Source organism: Sorex araneus, chromosome 11, assembly GCF_027595985.1.
Source record: "Sorex araneus isolate mSorAra2 chromosome 11, mSorAra2.pri, whole genome shotgun sequence".
Lineage (NCBI taxonomy): Eukaryota > Metazoa > Chordata > Mammalia > Eulipotyphla > Soricidae > Sorex > Sorex araneus.
The window spans coordinates 29189857-29210479 of NC_073312.1; the positions used below are offsets into that span (position 1 = coordinate 29189857).

Here is a 20623-nt window from a genome sequence, read left to right on the forward strand (position 1 = left end):
TTATGCAGCCTTGTATGTGGCCAACCCTGGTTCTGTCCTCGATATCCCATATGGCCTCCTGAGCACTTCCAGGAGTAATCTCTGAGAGTGGAGCCAGGAGAAACTCCTGAGCATCTTCAGGTAGGTCCATCCCCTCCCCCCAAAAAAGAAAATTTTATTTTTTATTGAATCACTATTGAATCACCATGAAATACACAGTTCCAGAGTTACGTGCTTACTTTCTGAAATTAGATTTTCAAAGCTATTATAATTGTATGTTCGTTTGTTAATCCAAAACACAATTTCCGTTTTCTTTTCTATTTTTTTAAAAGTAAGAGTACTGAAAAAAAAATAAAAGTAAGAGTACTGCTATTTATTCAGCCATTGAATAAGCTGATTGAACAATTTTTTTTTTTTCTCTAAGGATCACACCTGGAGCAGGAGCCCTGGGAACTTCCTAGTAATAGAACTTCCTCCATAGCAACGGACCTTCCCCGGGACCCAGGCGCTCTGGGATTCAGAGCCTGTGGATCTAAAACCGGATGTGAGGCTTGTTGCTATGGTTACGGGAGAGCACCGGAAGTGACGCCAGAGGAACAGGAAGTGAAGCCGGCCTGGGGGCCCACGTGGGTTCTGCGCGTGTTTCTGAGTCCTTAGCGGCCGCTCTTGACACTCGGCCCCGGCGGCGGCTTCGTGGACATGGGGCGCTCGGGCAAGTTACCGTCCGGGGTCTCGGCTAAGTTGAAACGCTGGAAGAAAGGACACAGTAGCGACAGCAACCCCGCCACCTGCCACCACCGCCAGGCGGCCCGCAGCCGCTTCTTCAGCAGGCCTTCAGGTACCGGGGGGGGGGGGGGCGAGGCCCGGGCGGGGTGGGGCCGGGCCCCTCTGCACGCCCCGAGGCTCAGCTGGAACCTGCTGTCAAGGCTTTCGGCAGCGGCGGGAACTGAGTCTCGAGGAGGCACAGAACCGACTGCCGCGCGTGGGTTCCGCCCCCTACTCAGCCTTTCCCTCTTCATTCCCCCCAAGCCCCTGGCGTGGGCCTCCCCCGGCCGTGGCTGTAGGTGACCCACCCCAGCAGACGCCCCCTTGCAGGGTTCCCCAAGTTCTGGGCACACACCTGGCCCAGGAGCCAAAGCCAGTTCCGAGCCCCGGCCCCTGGGGCCTGCGGGTGCGGTTGGGGGGCGAGGAGGTGCGGCCGGGGGGCAGGGTGCGACCTCCCCCGGCCTCTGCTTCCCAGGCAAGAGCGAGCTGACGGTGGACGCAGTCAAGTTGCACAATGAGCTGCAGTCCGGGTCCCTGCGCCTGCGCCCGAACGAAGGGGCCGAGATGGCCGTGGACGGAGAAGAGGTGACGCTGGCCCCCTCCGAACGGACCTCGGGCACCTTCCTGAGTGGCCTCTCCGACTGCACCAACGTCACCTTCAGCAAAGTACAGCGTTTCTGGGAGTCCAACTCGGCCGCCCACAAGGAGGTGGGTGTGACCTCCGTTCCTTCCTAACTCAGCAGCTGGCATTTCTGCATCTTTTGCTTGGAGCAGGGGCGGGGGTGTGTGTGTGGAGGGGTGTTTTGCACATTGCGGGGTCTTGCCTCTGGGCTTGAGGGTTGCCCCTGGTGGTGCACCAGAGACCGTGCAGTGCCTGTGAGCAAGCTAGGCCTCCAGCACGCAAAGCCTGCGATCATTCTGTTGATCTTCCCAACCTGTGTTCTGTTGTTTCAATGATCCATGTCAAAATTGTACAAATTGTCATTGTTTAATAAAATTTCAATGTAGGTTTTTTTTTTTTTCTGGGCTTTTTGGGTCATGCTCAGCGCTAACTCGCTAACTCCTGACTCTTCGCTCAGGAATTCTTTTTTTTTTGTTTTTGGGTCACACCCGGCGATGCACAGGGATCACTCCTGGCTCTGCACTCAGGAATCACCCCTGGCGGTGCTCAGGAGACCATATAGGATGCTAGGAATCGAACCCGGGTCAGTTGCATGCAAGGCGAATGCCCTACCCCCTGTGCTATCGCTCCAGCCCAGAAGTTGCTTTTTTTTTTTTCTTCAAATTTTTATTAGTGAATCACTGTGAGGTACAGTTACAAACTTATGAACTTTAATGTTTGCATTTTGTTTACATCCCTCCACCAGTGCCCATTCTCCTCCACCAATGTTCCCAGTATCCCTCCCACCACCCCTCCCTAACCCCCACCACCCCACCCTGCCTCTGTGGCAGGGCATTCCCTTTTGTTCTCTCTCATGTTGGATGTTGTAGTTTGCAATAGAGGTATTGAGTGGCCATCATGTTCGGGCTATAGTCTACTTTCAGCACGCAGCTTTCAACCCGAGTGGGTCCTCCCAACGTTCTCAACTAGGTGATAGGAATTACTCTTGATGGTGCTCCGGGGACCAAATAGGATGCCAGGGATTGATCACAAGGCAAATGCCCTGCCCGCTGTACTCTTGCCCCAGCTCCAGAATGTCAACCTCTATCTTCCAGCTGGGCTCTTCTCTGAAAGCTACTATTGAAAATTGGTTTCAAACCAGGCATGATGCCCAGTGGTAGAGCTGCTACCATGCCACGTGTGAGGCCTGCCCTGCATCTGTGGTGGGGCCAGGCTCCTGGAGCAGCCAGCCAGCACTAGTCCCCAGCACTGCTGCGTATGGCCCCCAGACCAAAACCCAGACCGACAGAAGTAAAGATCCACGTGTATTCTCCCAAGCAGACCAGAAATGTGATGTGAACTACATAATTTAAAATTTCCAGTGAAAATGACCAGGAACATAGCTCAAAGCTGGTGCATATGCTGTGCATGGGTGAACCTTGGATTCCACTCCTGGCACTACCAAAACAAAGTAAAGAGAAAGCAAAACTAATTTTTACAGTGTTTCAATTTATTCTAGTCTGTCCAGATTATCATTTCAACATGTGATCTATATTAGAAAATGTTTTTATTTTTTATCATTTTACTTATTTTGGGGGTTTTGGGGACACATCCAATGTGGCTCAGGGGCTATTCCTCCCTCTGTGCTCAGGGGTCACCCCTGGTGGTGTTCTGGGAACCATATGTGGTCGGCTGGAAGTGGTTGCTTGCAAGGCATCTTACCTCCTTTACTATCTCTCCAGCCCCATTTTTTTTTTGTTTGTTTGTTTGGGGATCACACCCAGTGATGCTCAGGTTACTCCTGGCAGTGCTCTGGAGACCATATGGAGTGCCAGGGATTGAACCCGGGTTGGCTACATGCAAGGCAGATGCCTCACTATACTATATTGCTCCAGTCCATGTTTTTTGTTTTTTTTTGCTTTTTGGATCACACCCAGCGATGCTCAGGAGTTATTCCTGGCTCTGCACTCAGGAATTACTCCTGGCAGTGCTGGGGGGACCATATGGGATGCTGGGAATTGAACCTGGGTCAGCCACATGCAGGGCAAACGCTCTCTCTACCTGCTGTGCTATCGCTCCGGCCGCAGTTCCATATTTAAAAAAAATTATTTAAAATAAAAAGGTTGGAGCTGGAGTGATAGCACAGTGGGTAGGGCGTTTACCTTGCATGTGGCCGACCTGGGTTCGATTCCCAGCATCCCATATGGTCCCCCAGCACCGCCAGGAGTAATTCCTGAGTGCAGAGCCAGGAATAACCCCTGAGCATCGCTGGGTGTGACCCAAAAAGCAAAATAAATAAATAAATAAATAAATAGGTTGGAAATTAATGGGTCAGACAGCTGAATGGGTCGGGTGCCTGCCGTGCATGCAGGAAGTCTGGTCCAGTCCCTGCCTCTACCCTGGGCATTAAGCTGAGAGGAGTCTGAGAGCACTGCCAGGGGTGGCTCCCAAACAGGCGAAACGTGCTGTTCTAAGCTATTTTGTGGAGAAGGGATGGAGATTGGGAGTGCTGGGGGCTACTCCTGCCTCTGCCCAGGGTTGTTCTTCGTGATGCCGGGGAACCATACGCCTCTGCAGATTGAACTGAAGTCGGTTGCATTTAAAATAAGCACCCCGACCCCTGTCCCTTCTCTCTCTGGCCCATCTGGACTCCCCACCAGCCCACATCCACTGGTGCTCTGAGGCCTTTTCTGACTATGCTCAGCCCCTCACTCGGAATCAGCCGGATAAACTATCATCTCTGGCTCCACCCTCCGCCCCCCTCCTCCGTGGGAGAGGATCATAGGGGCCAGCTCCCTGGTCCCCTGTTTGCAGTTGGCACAAGTGTGTCTCTTGGGGATGGAGGCCTGGGGGTGCGGGTGTTTGGAGCCCTGTCTGCTGGCCCTGGGGTGTATTCCCCCTGGCTGCTGCTCCCCTCGTTGATCTGGGGCTCTGTGGAGATAAATCTGTGAGCGAGCAAGGCACAGAGGCGATCCTGGTGGGCTTGCATCCACAATGGCTGCCCACGCGGCCCCTCTCTCCTATGCAGATCTGTGCTGTCCTGGCCGCTGTTACGGAGGTGATCCGCTCTGAGGGAGGGAAGGAGACAGAGACTGAGTACTTCGCTGCGCTGGTGAGTAGGTGATACTGGGGGCGGGGGTGGGGTGGTGGTGGGCTGCAGTGGCAGGTGACCTGGGGGTGGGCAGAGAAGGGCCTCCGGCAGGTGGTACTGCCTTGATTATGCGCAAAGGGCTCAGGGTGCAGTTGGAATTTGCTGCATATTCTGGTAAAACTAAAGTCACGGTTCGGTTATGTTCCTTCAAGAAGCTGAGGTGCGCCCAGTGGACCCTCTAGAAAATATTTTAAGTGTTTTTAAGTGTGGTCTAGGTATCTCCATGGTCTTTTGTGGGGTTGGTTAGGGCAAAAATGTTTCCATAGGGGCTGTAGCAATAGCACAGCGGGTAGGGTGTTTGCTTTGCACATGGCCGACCCGGGTTTGAGTCCCAGCGTCCCATGTCGTCCCCTGAGCACCGCCAGGAGTAGTTCCTTAGTGCATGAGCCAGGAGTAAACCCTGAGCATCGCCGAATGTGACCCAAAAAGCAGAAAGAAAAAAAAAAGTTTCCATAATAAAACCAGAACATCACTGAAATGTTCCTCACTCTTGTGCGAGCTGGTGGGGAATTTTTCAGAAAGAATGTGATGGAATTGGACATGCCTGTTTTGTTTTAAATTTTGTTTTAATTACTTTTTGTTTTTTCTGCGTTTTTTTTTTTTTTTTTTGGGGGGGGAACCACACCCGGTAGTGTTCAGGGCTTACCCTGTCTCTGCACTCACACATCACTCCTGGCGGGTTTGGGGAGAACCTATAGGATGCTGGGTCAGCTGCGTGCAAGGCAAGCACCCTACCCCGCTATATTCTCTCTTGGTAACCCTTTTCTATTAAAAAAAATTTATTTCTAGAAACTGGAGAGATGGTACAGAGGGTAAGGCATTTGCCTGGTATGCGGTTGACCTTGGTTCAATCCCCAGGACCACATATGGTTCCCTGAGCCCTGAGTGCAGAGCTAAGAGTAAGCCCTAAGCACCAGCAGGAGTGGCCCAAAAACCAAGAATAAATATTTTTAAATTGAGGTATCATGATTTGCAGTAGTAGTAATATTTATGCTTTAGGTCTACGGTGTCACTGCACTATATCCACCTCCACAAGGCCAGTATCCCCCTAGCACTGTCCCTAGGTCCTGTTCATGCTGGGAGCATGCGTGCTCACACACACACACACACAATTTAGAGGGTACTCGGGTTTGTTTTCATTAATCATATAGTCCCTAGTTTTGGTAGTTTTAAATTAATTTACTTGTTTTTGAGTTTTCGGGTCATGCTAGGTGGTGCTCAGAGTTTACTCCTGGCTCTGTGCTCAGGGATCACTCCTGGTGGTGCTTGGGGAACCATGTATGATGTCAGGGAAACATCTTAACCCCTGTACTACTCCTAAAGCCCCTAATTTTATTAATTTTTTTGTTTGTTTATTTGGGCCATACACCACTCAGAGCTTACTTCTGACCCTGCACTCAGGGATCACTCCTGGTGGGTTTTGGGGACCGTATGGGGTGCCTGGGATTGAACTGGGTCAGTTGAGTACAAGGCAAATGCCCTACCTGCAGCACTATCTCTCTGATCCCAAGCCCCTAATTGAAACTTTGTTATAGCTTAGGTAACATTGTTTCTAATATTGATGTTTATGGTTTTGATAAACAAAGTACACCTTTGCCATCTCCAAATACCCTTCAGTTTTATTTATTTTTGCGTGGACTCTCAAGTGCTCAGGGGACCCCTCCTAGCCATTCCCGGCTAGCTGGGGCATTTTGTGTGAAGACCCAAAGCCGCAGTGGCTGGTCACGCCCCCTGATGCCCCCGAGACTGGACTGGGCTTCGTCGCGTGCACCTTCACCTTGTACTGTCTCGGGTTTAGTTTTCTCTTGATGTTGGTGGGTTTGGGCCACAGCAGACAGTGAGTGCCTGGGGACTGTTCCTGACTCGGGGGTAGTTCCTGGCAGTGTTCGGGGCCATTTGGTGCCAGGGGTCAGCCACATGCAAGGCCAGTGCTCTAAATCCCCATCTGCTCTCTCTGTTCCCTCGGGGTTATTAACGTCATCGGCGTTGTCTGGCATTGCCCGGGAGATACCCCACAGGCTGCGCCCATGCTGTGCTTGTGGGAGACTCAGGTTCAATCCCCGGGACCGTATGGTTCACAGGCACTGCTAGGAACAACCCCAAGCGGTGAGCCAGGAGTAGTTCCTAAGCACCGCTGGCGTGGCCCCCAGACACAAACAGGAAAGTAGGGATGAGTAAGGCCCTTAGGGATCCTCAGGCGTTACAGATAGCTCTTGTTCCCCTGCCCCTCTCGTGATGGTGTCAGGGATCACTCCGGCCGGCTTGGGCGCCCCTACGGGGTGCCAGGATCGAACCTGGGTTGACCGCATGCAACCCTTACCCACTGTGCTGTTGCTCTGGGTTCTCACACAAACTCCTCACCTCTGTTTACAAACGAGGAAACTGAGTCACCAGGAGGGCACACTGTCCCCCAGCCCAGAGACCTGCCCTGGCGGAGCTGGGGTTGGAACCTCAGGACCCTCCCTCTGGGCGAGTGGCTCCTCCCCCCAGTGGCCCACTGCCTCTGCACGCCACGCGTCTCACCCGCGCCCTGTGGTTGGCCCTCAGATGACCACGATGGAAGCCGTGGAGTCCCCCGAGTCTCTGGCCGCTGTCGCTTACCTGCTCAACCTCGTCCTGAAGCGGTGAGCCCTATGGTGGCCGCAGGGATGGGGCTGGGCAGCTGGTGGGAGGAACGTCAGCAGCCCCTGGGTGGTCTGCCGGGGTCTGCAGCTGGGACGGTGTGGGGGGAGAGTCCCGGGGCCGGGGTGGGGGCACTCCCTGAGCAGTGAGGAGGCAGAAGGCCTGGGGGAGCTCGGCGCGGGGCAGGTGTTGACCTGCAGCCCCAGAAGGTCCATGTTACTCACCCATCCATTCACTGCTGTATTTTACTTCGGGGGCTACACCCGGCAGTGCTTGGAGGCTGCTCCCCGCTCCCTTGGGGAGACGGGAGACTGTGCAGTGTCTGGGATGGGCAGTGGAGAGGGTGAGGGGACGGACAGGGTCAGGAGGGGCAGCGGCCAGCTTCCTCCCGAAGCCCAGGAGGGGGCGTGGGCTGCTCCGGGCGGTGCCCCGGGCTGACCGTCTCTGTTCTGGCCTGCAGCGTGCCCAGCCCCGTGCTCATTAAGAAGTTCTCGGACACCTCCAAGGCCTTCATGGACCTCCTGTCCGCCCAGGCCGGCAGCGGCTCCACCTCTGCTCTCCGCTGGGTGAGCGCCGGGCTCCCGGCTCCCCTTCAGGCTGGCTCTGGCCCGGGTGTGCCCCCCGCCCCCCAGCAGACCCTCGGGATCCCAGGCAGTGGGGGCGGGCCTCGCCAGGGCAGCAGGGCTGAGCCGCCTGGCCTCCTGCAGGTCGTCTCCTGCCTCGCCACCCTTCTGAGGAAGCAGGACCTGGAGTCCTGGGGCTACCCCGTGACGCTGCAGGTGTACCATGGGCTGCTGAGCTTCACCGTGCACGCCAAGCCCAAGGTGAGCCTGCTGGGCCCAGGCCGGGGGGCAGCCGGCCTGGCTGAGTCGGGGTGGGAGGGCAGCCGGGGCCCATCTGGTTCCAAGAACAGGGCGACCCTCCTCTGGGGTACTCCCCGCCAGGCCCACCGAGGGCCCTTTGGAGTCACCCCCACCTCAGACTGGATGCTGGATTGGCTGCCTGTGCCGTGACCGCGGGTGGCTCTTGCTCCCTGAGCCTCGGTCTCGTGTCTGTGAAGTGGGGCTCACAAGACCAACTGGGCTGTAGAGCAGCGGGGACTCGCCTGCGTTCACAGGCTGGTGCCACTGGGTCCCCCCGCACTGGAGGGAGGGGCAGAAGCCAGGGAACACAGCTCCACACAGACCTGTGCGCGTGGCCCCCTGCTCGCTGGAGGCCACTCGGCCCACCTGTCGCCCGGCACCGTGCAGAAGCAGCCGCCTGCTCTACTGTCTGCAGAGTGGTTCCGCCTGTGGTGTGGGTTGGGTTGTTCTCAGCCTCCCGGGGCAAGTGTGGGTCTGGCTCGGAGCGCTAGGGTGGACGCTGACATCGGGAGAGCAGGGGCTGGAGCCGGGGGTCTCGCTGCGCCACCCCGCCCGGGGCAGGGCATGGCACCGATGACGCTGACCTGTCCCCCTTTGCCCGCAGGTCCGCAAGGCTGCCCAGCACGGAGTGTGCTCGGTCCTCAAGGGCAGCGACTTCATGTTCGGGGACAAGGCCCCCGCCCACCACCCTGCGGCTGCGTCCACCGCCAAGTTCTGCATCCAGGAGATGGAGAAGTCCGGAGGTGGGAGCGGGGGCCTGGAGGGCGGGCAGGGCCGGCCGGGGGCCGGGCGGGCACTGGGCGGGCACTGAGGCTCAGCTCTGGGCCCGCCAGGCTCCAAGGAGGCCACGGGCACGCTGCACATGCTGACGCTGCTGAAGGACCTGCTGCCCTGCTTCCCTGAAGGCCTGGTCAAGAGCTGCTGCGAGACGCTCCTCAGGGTCATGACCTTGAGCCACGTGGTGAGCTGGGGCCCCGGAGCGGGCTAGGGACGTGGGGCAGAGCATTGGACCTGGGCCTCCGCGGCTGCACTGGGCCACTCGCCGGTCAGGCCCAGAGCAGGGTCTAGGGTCCCATCCCCTCTCCCCGCCCCCCAGTGGCAGGGCCGCCTACAGGTCCAGTCCATGGGGGGTCAGCAGCTGGCTTCAGAGCCCAGATGAGTGAGGCTGAGGCCCGGCCTCCAGCCCCTCACCACTCTTGGCCATTTCTTCTCTTTTCCCTCTTGGCAAGTCAGTGCTGCAGCTCTGAAGGAGTTTAGGGCTGCCCCCTGCCTCTCTGCCTCTGCCACACCCCTGTCTCCTGCTGTGTTCCACGTGGCCACAGTTTAGTTCCACAGATGACATGGCCACTGTTTCAGTCGACAGAAACACTCAAAGGGGCATGGAGCCAGGCCTCTCTTTTCCCTCCACTTTTCACTTCCGAAGATAAGCAGAGCAGACAGACGCCTTCCTGAGTCCCTCCGGACCTTGTCTCTCGGGCGTGCAGACATAGCGTTTCACTCAGCTTTCTGCAATGTCTTGGTTTTAAAGGATTTTTTTGTTTGATTTTTGGACCGTACCCAGTGGTGCCCAGGATTTACTCCTGGGTCTGTGCTCATGGATCATTCCTGATGGGACTTGGGAAACCGTATGTGGTGCTGGGAATTGAACCTGCATTGGCTCTGTGCAAGGCAAGCTCCCTGTCCACTGAGCTGTCACTCTGGCCCCCATCTAAATCATTTCATGTTTCCTCAGTGGTTGCCCTGGAAGCACACAGTCCTGGGCTGGGGAGATAGCTAAGGGGGTTGGAGCGTGCACCTGGCAGGTGAAGGCAGGCCCAGGGTTCAAGCTTGTTTCCCCCGAGCACTCCTGGGGTGGCTCTGGGTCCTTAACCCTGTGAGCCCGAGCGGTGGCTGCAAGACCCCTGACCCTCTGAGCGAGCCGCTGTGGAGCGTGTTTGAGGTGGTGTTTGAGGTGCTGGGACCGGCTTCCCCTCAGCTCACTGCAGGAAGTAGGGCTCGTGATGTGGTGCCCATGCGGGCCTGTGGTCCCCACTCACCCTCCATGTCTTCTCCAGCTGGTGACAGCCTGTGCCATGCAGGCCTTTCACGGCCTCTTCCATGCCAAGCCCGGCCCGGGTACCCTCTCGGCGGAGCTCAATGCCCAGATCATCACGGTGAGTCCCAGGGAGTAGCGGGGGCCTCGGAGGGGGTGCTGGGGCCCAGTCCTTGCCCCCAGAGTGAGGCCCAGTGGACAGGCAGGCGGCCCCGAGGCAAGTCCCAAAGTCACAGGGTGTCCACAGGAGCCTTCTTCCTGCCCTCCTTTTTCCTCACCTCTCTGCCACTCCACTGCTGAGCTGCTCCCTGGCCCCCTCCTTTCCTTCCATCCTTCCCTCCCTCCTTTCCTTCCTTTTCTCCTCACCTGGTTGTGCTCAGGCTCGTTCTGACTCTGCTCAGGAGATTCCAGTCTTCTTTTTGTTGTTGTTGTTGTTGTTCTTTTTGGGTCACACCTGGTGATGCTTAGGGGTTTCTCCTGGCTCTACACTCAGGAATTACTCCTGGCAATACTCGTGGGACCATATGGGATGCTGGGAATCGAACCCGGGTCAGCCGCCAGAAAGGCAACACGCTCCCCGCCGTGCTGTCGCTCCAGCCCCTCTCCAGTCTTCTTGAGTTAACTTAAGTGCCTGCAGTGTGGGCTCAGGGTCTGACAGATCCTCGAGTGGGAGTTCTGTTTTTGGGGTCCGTGAATGGAGATGGGGAGAGTTTCACCCCAACATGGCCTGCATGACATGTATAAGCGCAGTGTGCGTTTTTTCCTTTATGTTATTTTATTGGGCCTTTTGTTGTTTTTTTGGGGGGCACCCACCAGTACTGGAGGATGGGGGAGGCTAATCAGGACTCCGTGCTCAGGAGTGGCTCCTGGCCACTCTCAGGGGACACCATGTGGTACCAGAATTCAAACAGGGGTCACCTGCATGTAAGGTAAGCCCTTCACCCCTGTGCTGTCTCTATGGGCATCTTATTTTTTTAGCCTTTTTCAGTTTTGTTTTTTTTTTGGTAGTGCCGGGGTTTGAACCCAGGGTTTCTCACATGTGTAACATGCCACATCCCAACTCCCTGATCTACTTTCTCCCTCCCTTCCTTCCTTCCCTCTTTTTTCTCACCTCTTTGTCACTCTCCTGCTGATCCACTCCCTGGCCCCCTACTTTCCTTCCTTCCCTCCCTCCTTTTTCTCCTTCCTTTCTTCCTCCCCTGGTTGTGCTCAGGGCTCATTCCGGCTCTGCTCAGGAGACTGTTGGTGGCTTTCTTATTTTACGGCACAGTAGTCTTGAGGGAGGAAAATGACTCTAGGGAGAGTGGATTCTCCGGAGAGGGAGGAAAGGCTGAGCACACTGGGAAGTGTACCCCGAAGGAGGACAGGGCCACCCTTCGAGGTCACTTGCGCTCCCAGCCCCTTGACCTGAAGTTTTTCAGAGAAGGTGTCTGTGGCCCTTGTTGGGCTCTCAGGGTTCCTGTGTCCTGAGTCAAGCTCTGCTGCAGGGTGGGGACTGTCCGGACCATGGCTACACCGGGCCCCGGTACTTGGCGCTGGCTGTGCCGCCTTCCTGCAGTGAGTGGCCACAAGTGATGTCCCAGATGTCCACAGGGTCCAGGGCGGAGGAGTATGCCCGACCCGCTCCACTCCCGAAGGCAGTGAAACCCAGAGCCCGTGGAGCTCAAGCTGGAAGGGCCACCGTGAGCTGGGCGGAGAAAGGGGCCAGGTCTCAGCCCCCTGCTCAGCCCGGGACAGGCTGAACCCTTGGGGCTCAGGCTGCCCCCAGGACAGGCTGGACCCTCGGGGCTCAGGTCTGTCCCCGGGACAGGCTGGCGGCTAGGGCGGCGTTCTGTCCCCTGAGCTGCTGCTGAGCACGCTTGCTACTTGCCGTCCCTCCTAGGCCTTGTATGACTACGTTCCCAGCGAGAACGACCTGCAGCCCCTGCTGGCCTGGCTCAAGGTCATGGAGAAAGCCCACCTCAACCTGGTCAGGTAGGCATGGAGGAGGGTCCCAGGTCTGCGGTCCTCAGGGCGGCAGCCGACGGTGGGTCAGAGGCTCATCCCCAGGGCTGCGTGCGTGGCCTGGCCACATCCAGCTCCTGGTCCAAGCGGGCTGATGGTTTCCTTTCCGGGACGCGTTTGCCAGCTAGCTGGGAGGAGCAGCCAGAGAGCCCACCTGTCACTCTGCTCAGAGGAGAGATGTGCTTTCCAGGGTCCACTGCCCTCACAGCCCCACCCCTGCTGCCCTCACAGCCCCACCCCTGCTGCCCTCACAGCCCCGCCCCTGCTGCCCTCACAGCCCCTCACCTGCTGCCCTCACAGCCCCTCACCTGCTGCCCTCACAGCCCCTCACCTGCTGCCCTCACAGCCCCACCCCCTACCCTCACAGCCCCTCACCAACTGCCCTTACAGCCCCTCATCTGCTGCCCTCAGCCCCCCTCGTCCTCACAGCCCTCCCTGTCCCCACAGCTACCCACTCTTGCTCTCCTTGCCCAGCCCACAGCCCCACAGCCTTCCCTGAGTCAGGAGTAGCACTCAGTGTGCTTTGACCACTTTGTATCAGCCACTTCATATTCCGTTTGCAGGTTATATTTACGGTTATTTGCATTTTGCTGGAGTGAGGGGACCCTGCGGTGTCGTGGTGCAGGGCCTGTACTTCCCCTCATCCCGTGCTCCCCTGTACCTGAGCCGCCTGCCTGACGACACCATTGACCCAGCAGATGGGCTGGGCCCAGTTCATGCACCAGGACTGGAGCGCCGAGAGTCGCTCCTCACGCAGCTGCTAAGGAGCAGAGCTGGGTCTCCAGCCCCGTGTGCAGGCCTTTTACCCGCCCTTTACTCTCATCCTTTGACCTGTCCCACACCGCCAGGGGCCCAAAGGTGGCGGGGTAGCCCCATGCTTTCATTCTGTCTGAGGTCTGGGCTGTGGGGGTGGCTCTGCAGGTCACAGCGCACACTGGTGTCAGGGCTTTGGTCCTGGAACTGCCTGCTACCCCAGCACCAGGAGAGCACCTCTGGCATTGCTGGGCTTCCCCACCCCCGAAATGAAGTAACTCTCAGTTATAGGGGGGTTCTCACACTTGTGCCATGGTATGTCACATTGCATTTGGTGTAGTTGTATAAGTGACAGTTAAGGGGCTGGAGTGATAGCACAGTGGGTAGGGCATTTGCCTTGCACGTGGCTGACCCAGGTTCGATTCCCAGCATCCCATATGGTCCCCTGTGCATCACCGGGTGTGACCCAAAAAGAAAAAAAAAATACACAAATAAGTGATAGTTAAAACAAACTGGGGGGGCCGGAGCGATAGCACAGCAGGTAGGGCGTTTGCCTTGCACGCGGCCGACCCGGGTTCGATCCCCAGCATCCCATATGGTACCCCAAGCACTGCCAGGAGTAATTCCTGAGTGCAAAGCCAGGAGTAACCCCTGAGCATCACTGGGTGTGACCCAAAAAGAAAAAAAAAAACTGGGGCTCAGAGTGAGAGTTCCCGGGGTAGGACACTTGCCTTGCATGTGCCTACCCGTATTTAGGCCCTGGCACCTCATATGGTCCCCGAGTCCCACCAGGAATGATCCCTGAGCATAGACCCAGGAGTAAACCCTGAGCAGTCAGGTGTGTCCCCAAAACCAACAGATCCTAGAATAGCCTGAATGTCCTTTTGGGGTGGCCCTGAGGGATCTGGTGAACTCCTCTGCAGCCCTTAGAAGAACCAAACTTGATGTGTGCGGGTCAGTCTGGACCAACCTGTGTGGCAGACTGAGTAAATCAAAGTGCAGAGTAGCAAGGGCTGGGTGATGCCTTTGCGGGGAGACAGGGTTTGGGTCACACCCGGCTGTCCGTAGGGTTTGCTCCTGGCTCCTCATTCAAGGATCACTCCTGACGGCACTCTGAGCAAACCTGGGTCAGCCACATGCGCGGCAGATAGATGCCTGCCTGCTGTACTACCTCTTCAGCCCCACGAGGGATGAATCTTGTTTTTGGTTTTGGGTCACACCCAGCAATGCTCAGGGGCTACTTCAGACCTGCGGTGCTTAAGGGATCATATGGGATGCCGGAGATTGAACCAGGGTTGGCCAAGTGCAAAGCAAATGCCCTACCTGCTTTTTTATTCCTCTGCCTCCTTCCTTTTTTTTTTTTTAAATCGAGGCACTGTGATTTACAGAGTTAGTCATGATTGCATTTCAGGCGTACATTATCTCAACACCGAGTCGTCCACCAGTGTCCACTTCCTTCCACCCGTGTCCCTAGTTGCCTTCCTCCCGCTCCGTCTGCCTCTATGGCAGGCACCTTATTTCTTTTTCCCTTTAGGCATGTGGTTTATAATATTGTTACTAGTCGGGTTTCACACAGAATACTCAACCACCTATCAGCAAAAGTGATGGTTATACTGATTTTTGTTACTGTTGTTTGTTTTGGGGGCTACCCCCAGCAGTGCTCAAAACTTACTCCTGGCTTCACTCTCAGGGCTCACTCTTAACTCTGTGCTCAGAGATCATTCCTGCTGGGACTTGGGGAACCAGCGAGGGTGCTGGGGATCAAATTTGGGTCAAATCTGGGTCTGCCGTGTGCAAGGCCAATGCTACCACCAGTGGAGGGAGAAGCTGCTTCTCCCCTGCCTTAGTTTCCTCAATAAAATGAGATTTGTTATGGGACTTAATTTCTTTTGTCAGAAGATTAAAATGTTAGCACCGCAGGTAGGGCGTTTGCCTTGCACGCGGCTGACCCAGGTTCGATTCCCAGCATCCCATATGGTCCCCTGAGCACCACCAGGGGTAATTCCTGAGTGGAGAGCCAGGAGAAACCCCTGTGCATCGCCGGGTGTGACCCAAAAAGCAAAAAATAAAGGAAAATTGAAATGAATTTATGTCACGCGGGTGCTTGGCCTGTGTTCTCATGTGGTCAGTGGTTACTGTTTACATGTGAGCCTCTCTGGAGCAGGGGAGAGGAACCTTGCCTTTCCCTGGGAGAAGGTGCAATGAGGGAGCAACTTTCCCTCTCACATCCAGAAGCTTGAACCTTCCGCATGTGTAGTTGTGAGTCGCGGCCCTTGTTAAATTACTCAGCAGAGGGACCCCACTGAACCCCTGACTGTCATCAGACCCAGTCGCCCTGGGCCCCTATGTCCAGGGCACGACGGGCTCACGGAAGCCTCTTGTCTTGACAGGATTCAGCGGGACCTGGGCCTGGGTCACCTCCCTCGCTTCTTTGGAACCGCGATGAGCTGCCTCCTCTCCCCCCACTCACAGGTGGTGACAGCTGCCACCCAGAGCCTCCAGGTACCGCCACCCGGGCCCCCACTTCTGTGGGGATGATTGGGGCACGCAGAGGTTCCCTTGTTGTCCTCTCCTTGTTGTCCTGAGCTCGGCCAGGAGGCTCAGGCGGCGCTGGGTTTCCTAGCAGCTTTGGGAAGCAGTCGGTCACCTCGGGAAGCAGTCGGTCACCCAGAAACTGGCACCCTGGAGAGTAGGTGGGAAGCAGCAGTCACCCGAGGAACTGGCACCCTGGGAAGTAGTCAGGTGGAAAGCAGTCTGTCACCTTGGGAAGAAGTGGGTCATTCCAGAAACTGTCAGCCTGAGAAGTAATCACCCGGGAAGCAGTCCGTCACCTCAGAAGCTGTCACCCGGGAAGCAGTCCGTCACCCTGGAAGCAGTGGTGGTTGCGGCTGCCTGGGCCCAGACCCCTGTGCCTCTTCTCACAGGTGCTCCTGAGGGAATGCGTGGCTCCTCACATGGCCGACATCGGCTCCGTGACCTCCTCCGCCACGGGCCCTGCCCAGTATGTGGCCAAGATGTTCAGGTGAGAACCAGCAACTGCGTCTGGAGGGGAGACGTGTTTCTTATAGAAAGTTTCCTTTGATTTATCTTTTATTTTGTGGGGGTTTGTTTGTTTGTTTGTTTGTTTTCCACATGCAGCAATGCTCAGGGGTTCCTCCTGGCTCTGCACTGAGGAATCACTCCTGGCAGTGCTCTGGGGACCGTATGGGATGCCGGGGATCGAACCTGGGTTGGGCGCTAGCACTCTCTCTTCAGCCCCAGAAGGTTTCGTCTGGTGGCCAGGATCCCAGGTGTTTTCTGAGACTGAACTCACAGGAGAGCCTTTCGTCTGAGGCGCAGTAGGGGCACCTGTTCTTCCTTTGACCTTGCTCTAGCTCCTGGTACCAGTCAGTGTCTTCCCATAGAGACATGACCTTGACCTTGACCTTGACCTTGTACTCCCTGGCAGGTTTGTGGAGGAGGGGCTGACGTACAAGTTCCACGCAGCCTGGAGCTCCGTGTTGTCGCTGCTGTGTGTGTTCTTCCAGGCGTGCGGGAGGCAGGCCCACCCTGTGATGAGGAAGGTGAGGTGGGAGCTGCAGGCGGGCCAGGAGGGGCCTGGGCTGTGACTTCTTGGGGGCACCCAGGTCTCAGTGGTCTCTGTCCCTGACTCCATGGCAGGTGGCCCAGCAGGTGCTCAGTTAGGTGGGCCTGGGGCCTCTCCTCTCCCACCCCATCTGCCCCCTGCTTTCGGCTGGAGCTGACAGGTTTGGAACTCTGAGAGCCCCAGTTGTGAATCTTCCTCGGCCTCCCACTTTTTTTTTTTTTTTGCTTTTTGGGTCACACCCAGCAATGCACAGGGGTCACTCCTGGCTCATGCACTCAGGAATCACCCCTGGCATTGCTCAGGGGACCATATGGGATGCTGGGATTTGAACCCGGGTCGGCCGTGTGCAAGGCGCTACCCAGCTGTGCTATCGCTCCAGCCCCGTCTCGGCCTCCCACTTTTGGGGCCACACCAGGTTGTACTCAATGCTGACTCTGGGCTCTGTGTTCAGGACTCACTTTGGCAGTGCTCAGGGGACCACATGGGGTATGAGGGATCACACCAGGTTAGCTGCATGCAAGGCAAGCGCCTTCCCCGCTCTGCTGTCACTTTGGCCCCCACCTTTCATTTCTGACCCTTTACGTGTTGGGTCCCGAGTGAGTCGTGTCTGAAGTAGCCTCGCTTCTGAGCAGCCAGCCTGCTCTGCAGCCCCTCACCTTGGTCCCAGGTCCCTCACCAGTAGGTGGGGGCTCCCGGTCACTCCTGTTCAAGGATGACCCTACCCCTGCTACAGTTTCCTGTTTCCTAGTGTCACCTGAAAGTCAAGAGGTGGCCAGAGTCACTCTTCACAGACAGCTCTGCCCCAGCCAGCACTTCCTGCTTCCCAGGGTCACCTGGAAATGGCCTGTAAACTCTCCTGTGTTTCACACGTTAGTAGCGAGTGGAGAACTCCCTGCGGCCCTGGGAAACTGGGTCACTGAGACCGCCTGTGTGTGGGTCGGTCTGCTGCCAGCTGAGACCTCTGACTGGTGCTTTCCTGAGCCTGTGGAGTGAGCCCACACGGCCGTGGGGCCCGGGCGGCTAATGCTTTTTCCCTTGGTGGGTGGACAGGGGTGCTCCTGTGGGACTGGGCCTGGTGGTGCAACCGGTGGTTCTGCCTTGGTGATTCTGGTGCCAGTAGTGCCGGGCCCAGTGGCACTCGGCCTGTGGTACTAGATTAAGTGGCACTAGGGCTACACCCAGCAGCACGGGGGGGCGGCACGTAGCCGAGGATCCCACTCGGCCTCACACACGCCAGACACATGCTCTGCCATTGAGCTCTCCCCTCAGCCCAGCGAGCACTCTCAGGGGTCTGCAGGGAGTCACACCCGCCGACACGCCAGGGCTTTGGGCTTGGAGCCTGGGGCTCCCTCCTGCAAAGCCTTTGCTCCGGCCCTTTGACGCCCGCCCCCTCCTGTCCTTGCCGCAGTGCCTCCAGTCCCTGTGTGACCTGCGCCTCTCCCCGCACTTCCCCCACACGGCAGCCCTGGACCAGGCCGTGGGGGCCGCCGTGGCCAGCATGGGACCCAAGCTGGTGTTGGAGGCGGTGCCCTTGGAAATCGATGGCTCTGAGTGAGTGGCGGGTGTGACTTGCCCCAGAGGCTGTCCCCGAGGGGCTCATGGGGTGGGGGGCCAGGGGTGATGTCTCCCTTCCTCACAGCCTCCCCTCTCCCCCACCAGGGAGACTCTGGATTTCCCGAGGAGCTGGCTGCTGCCCGTCATCCGGGACCACGTCCAGGAGACACAGCTTGGTTTCTTCACCTCCTACTTCTTGCCCCTGGCCACCACCCTGAAGAGCAAAGGTGCGGCCACCTCCTCCGGCAGATGAACCCTGCCCAGCAGACGCCGGCCAGTGCTTGGACTCCTGCCTTGGGGTTGGGGGGTCTCGGAGGGGCCGGACACCCCGAGAGCAGGTTGATGCTGGCTCCCTCTCTCCCTCGGGGGGTAGTTGAGACACGTCGGTTTAAACATATGGAGCGGCCCCGTCCTGGCCCCCAGCGTGGCATTGGAGGGGTCTGAGTGGATGGTGAGACCCGCTTTGGGCTCAGCCCTCCTCGGCCGGGTGGCTGTGGGCGGGCAGATATAGTCTGTAGCTCTGGGTCTGCGTCTGACACGTGTCGGGTGACGTGGGTGGGGAAGGTGACCGTCATCCTGGAGTGCCCGCAATGCAGCCATGTGCTACCTTGTTCTCCGCTCAGTGTGCGTCCCTGGTTAGATGGCGAAGGGCCCTGAGGGTCTGGGACCACCCTGGTCGTGTGCTGAGTGTGCGTGTGGCTCGGGAGCTGGGGAGGAGACTCGGGCCCACCGCACTTGGTTCGCTTGGAGGGTCACTCACCTGGGAGAATGGACCCTGTTGGGTTTGGGTTTCAGGGCAAGGGAGCTGCCCACTTCTTGACCTTGTCACTGGGCATTTGGTGTCGGTAAAGAGGGAGTTCTTAGGCTCACTATGTCCCCGTATCCCCTCCAGCAATGGCCCTAGCCCAGGCGGGCAGCTCGGTGGAGTCCAAGATCTACGACACGCTCCAGTGGCAGGTAGGGGCCGGCAGGGGGCCCTGGGAGGACAGAGCCGCCTCTGGGGGCCGGGCCTCACTGGCCTCTCCCCTGCCCCTCCCCAGGTCTGGACTCTCCTGCCCGGCTTCTGCACGAGGCCCACAGATGTGGCCGCCTCCTTCCGAGGGCTGGCGCGGACGCTGGGCATGGCCATCAACGAGCGCCCGGACCTCAGGGTCACCGTGTGCCAGGCCCTGCGCACACTTATCACCAAGGGCTGTGAGGCGGGTAAGTGGGGGCTCGGGGGTCAGGGCAGATGCTAGGGTGACCTGAGTCCCTGGACCCTGTTCTCTGCCCTGCCGGAGGCGTGAGGCCTGAGGCTCTCCCTGGGCTCTTTCCTCCCCTCATGCTGGCGGCTGTGGGGTTTCCAGCTGGGCCCAGGGCCCAGTGCTCTGGCCCCCGGCCTCGTCCTCCTCCATCTCAGGTATCCCCTGACCCATGGGTTTGGGCTCCTGTCACGAGCTTCCTGGCAGGTGACCTCAGAAGCCCCTGGGGGGGGGTTAGTGCCTGCCCTTGGTGCCCAGTCTTTGACTCTCCTGCCAGAGGCCGACCGAGCCGAAGTGAGTCACTTTGCCAAGAATTTCCTGCCGATCCTCTTCAACCTGTACGGGCAACCCGTGGCAGCTGAGGACACTCCGGCCCCCCGCCGGGCCGTGCTGGAGACCATCCGAACCTACCTCACCATTACGGAGCCCCAGGTGGGTGTGAGCGGGAGCGTGGCTCTGCCACCTGCAGGGTGGGGCGAGACGGTCGGAGAAGGGGCTACGGCTCCGTGTCCTGAGACTGTTCTCTGCTTCTCTTCTGCACCCCTCCCGCACCCCACTCGGTCGCCAGCTGGTGAACGGCTTCCTGGAAAAGGCCAGCGCGAAGGTGCTGGACCCCGCCAGCTCCGACTTCACCAGGTAGATGCCCGTGCAGCCGGCTCCCATGGCTCCGTGGGCTCCCCGGCGCCCCATCCTCCTCGCTCTGGTTTCCGCCACCTGCAGCCCTCCCGGCCTCTCCCTCGCAGGTTGTCTGTCCTGGACCTGGTTGTGGCGTTGGCGCCTCACGCTGATGAAGCTGCCATCAGCAAGCTGTACTCCACCATCCGGCCCTACCTGGAGGTGAGCCCCTGCCCCCGAGAGGAGGGAGCCCCTGGGAGAGAGGGTCCGTCTTGTCTTCAGGCCCGGATGGTGCTTTCTCGGGCAACGCCGCCCTTGTGCCCAGGGCAGGTCCGCAGCACAGGGCAGGTGTGTGGCGGGCTGGTGACAACGGGCAAGGAGACAGGAGAGCACACAGGCCTCCTCGGGGGAGCTGCTTCCTCACACGGCAAGGGGTGGTGCTGGCCTCGTCCCACGGCTGCCACTCCTCTGAGTGTGTGTGTGGTGGGCTAGGGGGATGCTGGCATGAGTGTGTCTGCCGGTGTGTGAATGTAGAGTGTGAGGGTGTGCATGAATGTGAGTATGTGAGAGTGTGCATGAATGGGGGTGTATGTCTGAGAGCGTCTCTCGGTGTGTATGAATGTGTCTATGTGTGTGTCGCTGTCAGTGTGTGTGTGTGAGTGTATATGTCAGTGGGTGTGTGAGAGTGTGTCTCTGTGTGCATGTGTGTGTCTCTGTCAGTATGTGTGTGAGTGTGTCCTTGTGTCAGTATGTGTGTATGTGTGAGAGTGTCACTATGTCAGTGGGTGTATGTCGCTGTGTCAGTATGTGTGCATATGTGAGTGTGTCGCTATGTCAGTATGTGTGCATGTGTGTCG

At 57.9% G+C, this 20623-nt stretch overlaps 1 protein-coding gene across 1 annotated transcript in view; it reads left to right on the top strand.

Moving 5' to 3' along the window:
• The first annotated feature begins 594 nt into the window (after window positions 1-594).
• The window catches only part of RRP12 (ribosomal RNA processing 12 homolog), a 29590-nt gene continuing 9561 nt past the window's right edge, over window positions 595-20623 (top strand). Inside the window, exons 1-20 of the mRNA XM_055119400.1 lie at window positions 595-817; window positions 1220-1452; window positions 4374-4457; window positions 7044-7120; window positions 7579-7684; window positions 7826-7942; window positions 8586-8724; window positions 8815-8942; window positions 10036-10134; window positions 11896-11987; window positions 15161-15272; window positions 15695-15792; window positions 16219-16333; window positions 17765-17907; window positions 18016-18137; window positions 18803-18867; window positions 18951-19113; window positions 19429-19583; window positions 19720-19787; window positions 19895-19988. Coding sequence (XP_054975375.1) covers window positions 679-817; window positions 1220-1452; window positions 4374-4457; window positions 7044-7120; window positions 7579-7684; window positions 7826-7942; window positions 8586-8724; window positions 8815-8942; window positions 10036-10134; window positions 11896-11987; window positions 15161-15272; window positions 15695-15792; window positions 16219-16333; window positions 17765-17907; window positions 18016-18137; window positions 18803-18867; window positions 18951-19113; window positions 19429-19583; window positions 19720-19787; window positions 19895-19988 — 2349 coding nt within the window. The 5' untranslated portion in view covers window positions 595-678. The remainder of the gene's footprint in view (window positions 818-1219; window positions 1453-4373; window positions 4458-7043; window positions 7121-7578; window positions 7685-7825; window positions 7943-8585; window positions 8725-8814; window positions 8943-10035; window positions 10135-11895; window positions 11988-15160; window positions 15273-15694; window positions 15793-16218; window positions 16334-17764; window positions 17908-18015; window positions 18138-18802; window positions 18868-18950; window positions 19114-19428; window positions 19584-19719; window positions 19788-19894; window positions 19989-20623) is intronic.